Below are 10,855 nucleotides of genomic sequence, written 5' to 3'. Positions count from 1 at the left end.
GAGTGGTACAGGGAAACCACAGGAGATATTGGAATTATCTGCACTAACTCTAAAACACTATTAGTGCGATTTTTATATTGAGGCATTGCAAACTATTCTTTTGTGTCTGATTCAATAATGAGAATAAGAGCTTGTCTTCACTTCCTAGTTAACTTGAGTTATAATCCCAGCAGTGCTATTAATTCAAGTCCTGATGGTGCAGAAAAACCCTGGATGATACTGGTTCTTTCGACTGCTCTGGGACTGGACCTAGCTTGAAAGTTGGAGTCGGTGGTACAGCTTGTCAGCGACTAACACAACCCCTCCGGGCAGCTCAAGCGGTACTTTCAGTGTCGCTGTTTTCACTCAGTTTTAGCTAACTTGAGATGGGGTAATTGGAGCTTGGGTCACTTGAGTACATTCTGCAATGATGTCATCTCCCAAATCTGTAACATGGATGTATTATATATATTATAAAAAGTAAGTAAATGTCACAATAAGTTGATGATCTTAGGCTCTTCCAGGCACAGCAAGTCCCCAACTTCCAACTTTGATTCAATTCTGGTTCTTAGAGATGCAAAAGGAACAAGATGCCTAAATTTAGGCTTTAAAGTTCCAAAGACATGTATGGACCTTCCCTAAAGGAAAAGTGGGGAGGTGCAGAAAAAGAAGCAACGGTCTCAAGTTGCAGCAAGGGAAGTTTAGGTTGGATTTTAGGAAAAATACTAGGAGGGTTATAAAGCACTGGAACGGGTTACCCAGAGAGGTGGTGGACTCTCCATCCTTGGAAGTTTTTAAGACCCGGCTCAACAAATCCTTGTCTGGGATGATGTAGTTGGGGCTGGTCCTGCTTTGAGAAGGTGGCTGGACTAGATGTAACCTCCTGAGCTCCCTTCCAGCCCTTATTTTCTGTGATTCTATGAATGTGCATATCTGCTGGCTATATTAAACCTGTTATTAGTTAAAGTTACAAAGAACAGCAAAATCCAGAGTAATCCCTCATCAGATTGTAGCCTGCACTTTCAGTTTCATGGCCAAGAATGAACTTGGTTTTGGAACTACATTTAGGAATAGCGGCTCAGAAACCAGCCTATAGAAGTGAAACGTGTGATTTCCTGGTCACATAAATGACATTCCACTGAAACACAAGAGGAGTACTGGACTAGGCTTTTTCAAACCGATTTGTGCCAGAGGTGGTCAGGCCGTGGCAGATCACGGAGGGGATAGGCAGCACCATACCGGGCACGGGCAGAGGATCAAAGTGCTACTTGGAGAGGGTGCAGGGCTAATTCGTGATACACCGGCCAGAAAGTTGCTCCCCTTGATTGTATTCCCTCTTTCCCATTCTTTATTTCTGTGCATATTGCCTTTAAATTGCAAGTTTTGAAACCATGTAGATTAATTATGTGAACTTCCTTCCTTTTCTGTCTCCTTGTGACAAGGTATTTAGCAGAATTTGCAGGTTTAATTGGAATCTGACAGGCCACGCCGTGAGTGCTTCTGCCGTGGTCTCAAACTTGCAACTTTTGGGCTGTCTAAGCCGTGCACCTTAGCCTGTGTCACCCCAGCCCCCAGCTTGTGAACAAGGCAGATAAAGTCATAAATCCTAATTCATTTTTTAATTACTCTGCTGCAGAGAACCAATCTTAACATCCTGGAAAAATAAAAGAAAGAAATTGTCCCGTTGAAAACCATGTGATTGAATTTTGCTTAAATTGACCAAAAAAGTTCCCTATTGCTTCACTTTCGTCTGAATTATCAAACTGTCATATTTGTTCAAGCAATGAGACCATTACGTCTCCACAGAAAGAAGCAGTATTGAAATGGTCTTATGCGTGTTTAAATTTTCATTTCTTTAACAGCGATTAGATCATATTATAGACTAATAATTTTTAAAATGAAAGTCGTTTTCCAGTTATGTGAGAACAAGAAATGAATCTCACACTCGTGAAATCCTAACATGATTTATTAATATGTAATCTATTTATATGCAGCTTTAAAAAGCCAAATGTTTTTATATTAATTTACTGGTAAACTGAGATATAGCAAGCTTCAGTCCCAAATGTGTTTTCTCGGAAGGCTTATCAACCACTAAAGAGCAAGTTTTTTAATGGAAGAGCTAATGTTTATTTTATCATAAAAGCTAAAGGGGCAATACATTATAAGGTGCTTCAAAGGCATTAATAAGGCACATAAGCAGTGGAAGTAGGACAACAGTGAGGGAACTAAAGTTGTAAGGGGGATAATTTCGGAGGAAGAAGAAAAGCTGCATGAAGTGACTCTCGGCAAACAGGGTCAGAGAGATACTCTGCCATGGGTCAAGGAGATGAGAAAAAGCCCAGAAAGCGAGCAGGAAAGCAGGAACATATGAAAGGGGAGGCACGGAAAATGGACTCAAATTATTATATGGCCTGGTATATGCAGACAAGACAAATGGCAAATATGCCTCTGTGCCATGTTAGTAGCCTGGCTTATTTCCATTGGGATGTTGGGACTTCAAGTGGAAGGAGTGAATTGTACCAAAATCAGCCTCAGACACGAAGGTGGAGATGGTCCATCAGCAAAGGGCCACTGCCTGGCAACGGCGGGTTGAAAATAGTTGCCGATTTTGACTTCTGCAGTCGCTGTGGCTGAGGCCGTGTGCTGCAGCAGAAGGGGAGCTCACTACCACTGCTTTTTTTTGCAGAACTGCTTTTCCAGTGATATCCTTTGTGGAGTGCAGTTAACTCAGAAGCCCTTTTCCTTGTCTTCTGGCCTATGGGAAGCAACTTCTCCTTGGCCACGTGGTGCTAATTGAGTTCTTCCATAGCTGCTGACCTCATCCTAAATGGAAAAAACAGAAGCGAAGCGGGCAGAAGAAAGCATGGGGAGGGAAGACTGACTCAGCGCCATTAGCTGATCTTAACAAAGAATCAGCGTGGTTGCTTAATGGACAGAAATTAGAGATCCCGATTGTTGTAGAGCAAACCGCCTTTAATAAAATAATTCCTAGTCTGTACCGTGTATTGTAAGTTAATTTCCTTTTTCCCAAACATGCTTAATTCATGTATCCTGCAGGGAGAATTTTAAACCAATTACAATTATAGTAAAAATCCTGTAGTAAAAATAGTTCAATTATAGTGCAACCCAAGGTGCACCGTTACCTAGTAATGCGAAGCCGAAGAGAAAAACATCTCTTGCAAGCTGCGCTCCGTGCAAGAAAAGGGAAGGAATGAATCACCCCTTCCTTTGTGCTGCTCTCGTTGTGAAATACAAACCTATTAGCATTCATTTTTGGTTGAAGAACAGATCGTAAAGTTTGATGCCAGATACTCAACAGGTTATGCAGGATATTCATTAAGAAAACAGGTATTTTAATTTGATGGGGAAGGGTTTTGTAAATGTTTTTTTCATTGCCGTCAAACAGTCTGGAAGAAACCACGAGTCTAGGAATACTAAACGGGGCAGAACATTTCTCAAGTCAAGCTTCAAGAAGATTACGTACAAATCTTCAGTCTCACCTTGGGTTGTGAAAACCAGCGTGTTTTGATACTTGATTGAAAAAAGATTCCTTGCAGATGAGAAACATCAAAATGTGTGGTCTATCCTAATGCCATAAAAGAGCCTTGATTTTAAAATGTGTGGGTTTTATCCCTAGGCAAAGCACCCATTGATAACACTAGGGCACAGTTTGGCACTTCATGATTTTTAAGCACTTTGGAAAATGAAAAACAGGATGCAACTGCTGAGTAATAGTGGCACAAAGTACAATATTATCCACAGCAAATCAAGTAGGTGCAAGCAGGGGTGGATGCTGCCAGTCTCTACCACCTCTCTCCCCGTCCCCACCCCATGCCAGTGCCACCCCCCTTGTACCCTATATCCCCGTCCTCAAAATCCTGGATTCACTCCTGGATAAATGTTAAAAGTTCTACAGAATACACTGCAGTTACCTCTGGATGCAGAAGAAGGGGCTAAGTGTTGATACCTTTTGGAAATCGGAACATAAAAGCTCTTTGAGGTATATCTTTTTTAATTGTAAAATATGATTTGATCTTTCCTTTTTCCTCTTCTGTGAAGGCATTTTTACTTAGTCTGCTGCACACACCAACCACATTCTGACCACACTGATAATTATGCACGTCTGACCTGCACGACTGGCATTTTCCTTGCAGTTGTTCCTGAGATGTGTTATTTTGGATGGGGGAGAAAGTGTACCTCTGAAGTAACTGAAACCCCGATCGTGCTAATACCGTCTTACCCACGTTTCTCCGGTGTGAGCGAGCCCAACTCTGACTCCAAACCTCTTAGCAGACAGATGAAATTGGTTTAGTCGGAAATCCTATTTACTGGAAATGAGATTTGAAAATCATGTAAGCTTGATATTAACAATCCCAATTCTTGTTTCAGCTGGATTTCCCTTTTCCACCGTTAATGTTGACGGTACTGCCAGCACACTTGGATCCAAGACGTTCTCTCTCGGTGAACATTGCAAATCCTGCTCTCAGTTTCGGCTTAATGCAGACAGCTTGATATTATACTTTCTGCTTCCCGCTCCAAATTATATGAAAAAGAAAAAATTGGCTCTAGTCTTCCATGAAGCTCAGTTGTTACCTGTTAGTTTTCATTACTAGCATTGGTCTGTCTGCTGGATTTGCACTGAAAAATGTAACTTTTAACGGGACGACTGTACCTGAGCCTCTCAATGTGTCGCTTCATCCGGTCTGGCAAGCCTTGGGAAATTCTCCAGCACATCATGATATCATAGCAAAGGAGGGGACCGGTGCATTAATTGAATGTAATCTCAACATCAGCCAGTATGAATTTATTCTTTGGTACAATTCTAAAGGACATCTTCTCAAGCAAAACGATGAAGGTAAGCTCTGCTCTTCCCTCCGGTACTGAAACGGCTGTCAGGCTCGCACGTTATCTGGATCTCAATTGTCTGATGCTCTCTGGGAGGTATTAGCCACATTTCACAGATCGGGCATTGCAGCCCGGGGAGGCAGAGTCCCGGATCGAGTGCACAGTAGCAGCACCCAGCTCCAGGTGTTAAATTCACAAACCCAAATTAGACAACTAACTTCCCCCTTCAATGAACGAAGCAGAGTTGGGTGCCTCGGAGGAGGGGCAGATTGTAGTGAAGCAAGACATTTGGCCTGGGAGAGCCAGGTTTAAGCACGGGACAATACTTCCTGCCTTGTTTTGAATCTGGGGAGCATCCTTCATTAGGTAGCAACAGGCATGAAATTAGGTGAACTTGTAACTTGGAGCTACTTGACAGTATTGTCTTTGAGCAGTGCATATTAATTGGGGGGGATTCGTAGCTTATGTGCAGCCAAAATAATCTATAGAAGCCATCTGGGAATGCATTGAAAGCAGAGTAATGAGGGGACTGAGTTACAAAAACAAATCTGTTTTCTTCCTAAATTACAAACAGGCAAGAAGCAGCCTGTGAAGCCGGCCTTTTGTTGTTTTCTTTTTAAAAGAGCTTGGTAACTCGATAAAGAAGCCTCCATTAAAGCAAAGAAGCGGGAACAGAAAGACTCCCGGGTCTGAGGCCAGCTGAGTCTCTTACCGACTGCCTGACCTTTTCCCATGGGTCATTTGACTTTTGTCTCAGTTAACTCGGATGGAAAATTAGACTTTATAATGATAGAGGACAGCAATTAAACAGATCGCTGCACGGCAGGGAGAACGTGCTAAACCAATATTAGCGACCTTTTTCCAAAGCATTTGTAATTTATAGGCACATCCGCACAGCATAATGCACCACAACACAGATTGGGATGTTCATTTTCGTCTTGGGGGAGGGAAGGACGTGGACTTGTGGCTTTCCAGATAAGCAAGCGATAAAATGAAATCTCCACCACAGGAGCAGTCGTTGGGGGATCGTTGGACTGTGCTCTGTGTTCCAACACGTGTATCCAGATAAAGAAAGAAGTGCTGGTTGCATTTTTCTGAATGATCATTTCATTGCTTTCTTTTGCGTCTTTCGTCTCTGTAGGTGGGCGTTGGTTGATCACCGATAATGTCCTTAACATCACGCGAGTGACCTTTGATGACCGTGGGCGGTACACGTGTGCAGCCACCAACCATAATGACACCACTTACTACACAGTCACTCTGAGGGTTATCTTCACCTCGGGGGACATGAGCATCTACTACATGATTGTATGCCTGGTTGCCTTTGCTATCACCCTCGTTTTAAACATAACTCGCCTGTGTATGATGAGCAGCCACCTCCGCAAGACAGAGAAGGCCATCAATGAGTTCTTCCGGACTGAAGGGGCTGAGAAGCTTCAGAAGGCCTTTGAGATTGCCAAACGCATCCCGATCATCACGTCAGCCAAAACGCTAGAGTTGGCCAAAGTCACCCAGTTTAAGACCATGGAATTTGCACGCTACATTGAAGAGCTGGCCAGGAGTGTGCCCCTTCCACCGCTCATCCTGAACTGTAGGGCATTCATGGAGGAGATCTTCGAGGCAGTGCGTGTGGATGAGCCTGACGAAGTGGGAGAAGAAATCAAACAGACCCAAGCCCTTAATACGCAAGACACAATCTACCCCGTCGACCCGGAGATCAAGCGCAGTAATTCACCGGCGGGGGATTCTGATGACGGCTCCATGAGCGAACAAGGCCAAGAAATAGCAGTCCAGGTGTCGATTCACTTGCAGTCAGAAGTGCAAAGCATTGACACTGCTTCCCATGATAGTGGCCATTTTGCACCTTTTGAGGAAGATGCCTGTTGAATCCAGCTCTGTCGGGTGATGAAAGCTTCCTCATTTCTGCATGACATCAAGAGAAAGAACTGAAAACAAAAGAGACCAGAATCTGCACAAGGAATAATGACTTTTCCCCAGATTATGAGGTGCCAAAACTATTACCAAAACACTTGGTATTTTCCTTATCCAATGTTTCTTACTGTTTTAAAGGCTGTCTACATAGGGCTGTTTGAAATGCCCCCTAGCACTGGTTTTCTACAGCTCTGGAAATATTTCAGAAAGAGAGCAATGTTTTCTGGTAGCCTCAGTCACTGGATAAGGACTGACCAAGCTAAGCCACATGCCTGCAATAAGATCTTCTCCTTTGTGAACTCTCCATACATGCAAAGAAACATGAAAGTCTTGATTCGAGCGTGTCCACACCGTTGTCGTGAGTTGACTAGCGTGCTGTTCTTGAGTGGCCTCTTGATGTGTGCTGCCCATCAAAACTGAGGTGAGCTTCAGGAAACCTGTTTCGTGTAGCACGCTTCATCGTTGCAGAATGTACTGTACTTCGAAGACGGCATCGTACAGATTTAGCAGCTGGATTGAATTAAGTCATCGTTTCGTAGCAGTTTATGGAATAACCTAGCTCCCCATTTTCCACGATTCTGCTGAAAACCTCCACAAACTGTCATAGCGCGTGGAAGATGAAATATTGGTTTTGACATAACTGCTCTTTTAAACCCGGTGCTGGGTGCCAAAGCGCCTTTGGATCCATTTTACGGAGTGGGACAGTAAGACAGCACCGCTGTTTATTGTCTCTCCTCTGATTTCATTGACTTGACTCCTTGTACAAAATCCAAAGTATTATGGCGTATTGGATGTCTCCGTGAGCAAGGGATGACACGAGGGTCATGTCATAAACTAAACCTGAAACAAAATCTCCAGATCGAATGTCTCGGGCAGTTGTTTTGAAACAATGTGAGTAAGAAAAGAGGGGTTGTGGGGGTGGAAATGAGAGCCAGGTTCTTAGTTTGGGCAGGATTTGCAGAACGCAGTGGCACTGGGAGGACAGAAAGGACCTAGCGGCTCCCTCTTCGATGCATTAGCCCTTTAGACAGGTCCTCTCCCATGCCAAAATGGCAAGGACTACAAGAGACCAGGCATCCTGTCTGCCGGCTGGGTCCTCTCCAGTCCCAGGAGTCTTCTCGGTGCTGCTGATCCAGCCTTTAGGAACCAGGACGCAGGGAAGATCCCGACCCCTATTTTCACTCTTTGGTGCTGATTTTTTTTCCTCCCCCTTTTAGCATTTACAAGTTGTATCACTAAGTAGCATTTTATCTCCAGCTGAGATTTAGTATATGTAAGGCTTGTAAGCACTCCACAAATTAATTTCTTACAACTACTGGAAGCATATTGCCATATAATTTTTAACAACTTGGCAACAGGAGCAACATTTAATTTCCCACAACTCTTTTTGCTTCCTATTATTGAGCCATCACTTGAACTAGTGGTTTCTGGAGGGAACATTCAGGATTCTTAAGAGGATTTAATGTTACATTTACAGGAGTGGAGGTGGATGACAAACAAGCAAAGTAGTGCTATTTTGCAAGGCAGGGTGCTGTACGGTAATACATCCCGGTAATACATGGTGTGAATAAATCACGTTCATCAGACAGTATTCAGGAATGAGATGCTGAAGTATCCGTTTCCATTTTAGAATTATTTTCATGGAAACTTTTAAGCTTAACGCGAGCGACAATAGGTTTTAACAGAGTGTCTTGACAGAGAAGACTGTCTTTATTAGAAACATAGCAATTTTCTTGCTGAATCAGGCCAGTACATTTAGCAACAAGCATTTACAGTATAAGCTGCCCTAAGTAATAGTTTCTTCATAATTCCCATAGCCAGAGATCAATTTATGTCCCAGAGCCCAAGATTTTGGAGTTTTTTTCTAATTTCTTTTTTATGGTTTGCGATAGTGACTTTTACGGCTTTGCTTATTCTTTGGGTAAACTTGCGGTCTCTTTATGTATCCAGCTAAGCTGCTGGCCTCAGTGGTGTCCCGTAGAATTCAATGCCACTGGATAACGATGCGCTGAATTTGGACAAGAATCATCTTGCATCAGTTCAAAGACGTTGCAGCCAGAGGGTTGATAATCTGGTGTCGCCTTGTACGTACTAGCACCCATACGGATGCATGCCTGTCTTTCAATGAAGCTGGCTAGATCCCTCTCCCAAACTGTCATATTACATATGGTGATATCATCCATGACATTTTGTCCTCACATTATGCGTGCAATTTGGAAATGGTACCATAAAACAAAGGCTCCTTTTAAATGCTTCCAAACCAGCAAATATGAAGACATGATTGACGCGTCTCATCAAAAAAGCAGCAGCTTGCGCACAACACCATGACACCGGAGCTGTCTCCAAGGAGTGTAAGAGAACAGCTCCCAAGTTCCTTCAATCTGTTCTTGCTTCTAGCTCGGAGAGCTCTGAAGTTCGTCCAAAACCAAACCGGTCTGTGCACCTACCTGCCTGTCCACGTGCATGTCCTCTGGTAAGGACGTAGAAAAGAGATTGGCCAAGTGTAACAGGTCCTCAGAAGGCAGACACAGCGTCACATACTTGATGGTAGAAATCAGGATTTCCTTTAACTCGTATGGCCAGTGCACCATGGTAATCCTATTTTGCAGGATTTCCAATAAATAAGTATTTCTGAAATATGGGGCTTTATTGTGCTCCTGTTGAATTTAATTATATATTGTCTAAGAGTATATTGAATATATTTAACAGATCCCGGGGATGGGAGTGGGGGTGATGATGTGTTGGCACGTGTAATTTCCAGCTTAACACAGAGGTTTCCAACAGGTTGACCCATTTCCACTAAATGAATTAGGAGTGCACACAACTGCCTGAATTTGATTAATGCATCTGCGAATTATTCAGAAAGAGTTTTCTCCCATTTCCAGTGTTTGTTTCTTGTCTCGTAAAATACTTTTTTTGTGGCTTAACCGTGTGTTCGACAATCACAGAGCTGTCTCGTCGTTTCGTCCTAATCTCTGTTTCTTTTATAGATGGTGTAAAACTCGCTTGTTAGCCAGAGTTGTGCCTAAAATTATAACTGTGTGGTTCTTTGTATTCTGTAGAACGTGATGTGTCTATTTTGTGTAACAGCACAAGATTTCATGCTTTCATAAAATGAACTGGTAGATTTTGAAAATAAATTTACAAAAAAGAAGTTTGCTATTTAAGTTCTCTTGTATCACTTAAAGGGTAGTGAGAAGCTGTCTTCATTTCATGTCAGCAAAGTTGTTAGGCACAGTTAAAAAAAGGTTGCTGTCGTGTCCTTATATCTGAGAGGCAGTTCATGCCATAATATCTTTGGCCTTTCATTTCTTAATTTCTTCCAGAACCAGCTGCAACGATTCTTACCAGCTGCAGAAACAAATAACTGCAAAATAATTGGGTTCAGTAAGGTCCTCGTTTCAGTGCTTTGCAAATTATGATCTCTCCTCTTCTTCAGACGTCTATTACAGTGATTCTGTTCGATATTCAAACGTATTTGTACTTTGGAGGACGGGCCTTTCTTTCCATAAAAACCCACTCATGGTTCAATACAACTGAAATGGCATTAAAGGCAGCACCTAATTAGCAGAGCAGAAACTTACACTGGGAATAGTTAAACCTTTCAGGGACAGATTGTGCCCAGGTATTATAGGAGGAGGTATGCGAGCACGTAGGGTTTTCTGCTCCCTTGCTCGCCTTTTGCAGCGACTGGTCAAGTCCATAAGGCCTGCTGTCTCTCTGCACCCCTCCGGACAGAGGAAGCCCTTAAGGGCAGAAATTCTTCCCTTGCTGTTTGTTGTCCAACAAAGCCATTAAGAGGCACAGCGGGGAAAGTCACCTGAATCTCCCAGTCCTGGAGCAGTCGCACAATGTCTGCACATGCACAAATCCCAGTTGCTCCCCACAGGGCCATGCAACATGGAGCTATACAGTCCAGCCCCGAGCACTGAAGTCCCAAGTGCAATCTGTGGAGGCGAATACCCCTGGGAAACCCTAGCAATGGCAGTGGAGTTGCAGCAATGCAAATAAAAGAGGAACGTTTCCCACTGCCAATTTCTGCGCGAGTGGGACAGCGAAATGAAAACTTAACACTTCTTCCACCTGCCCACCAGGGTTG

At 43.3% G+C, this 10,855-nt stretch overlaps 1 protein-coding gene across 2 annotated transcripts in view; it reads left to right on the top strand.

Annotated features, from left to right (window-relative positions):
* MFAP3 (microfibril associated protein 3) overlaps positions 1 to 9,904 on the top strand; it is a 12,887-nt gene extending 2,983 nt beyond the window's left edge. The window contains exons 2-4 of one of the 2 annotated variants that reach the window (XR_003093429.1): positions 4,369 to 4,834; positions 5,966 to 7,647; positions 8,707 to 9,904. Coding sequence is in view for 1 of the 2 variants with exons in the window: in XM_006021133.3 (XP_006021195.1) it covers positions 4,555 to 4,834; positions 5,966 to 6,711 (1,026 nt within the window). In the remaining variant the exon portion in view is untranslated. Of the gene's footprint in view, positions 1 to 4,368; positions 4,835 to 5,965 lie in introns of both variants that reach the window. The other variant, XM_006021133.3, reaches the window with a different exon arrangement.
* The last annotated feature ends 951 nt before the right edge of the window (positions 9,905 to 10,855 follow it).

Source organism: Alligator sinensis, unplaced genomic scaffold (assembly GCF_000455745.1).
Source record: "Alligator sinensis unplaced genomic scaffold, ASM45574v1 scaffold550_1, whole genome shotgun sequence".
Taxonomy (NCBI): Eukaryota; Metazoa; Chordata; order Crocodylia; family Alligatoridae; genus Alligator; species Alligator sinensis.
The sequence above is the reverse complement of the archived record's forward strand: the minus strand, read 5'-3'. Positions and strand labels throughout refer to the sequence as shown.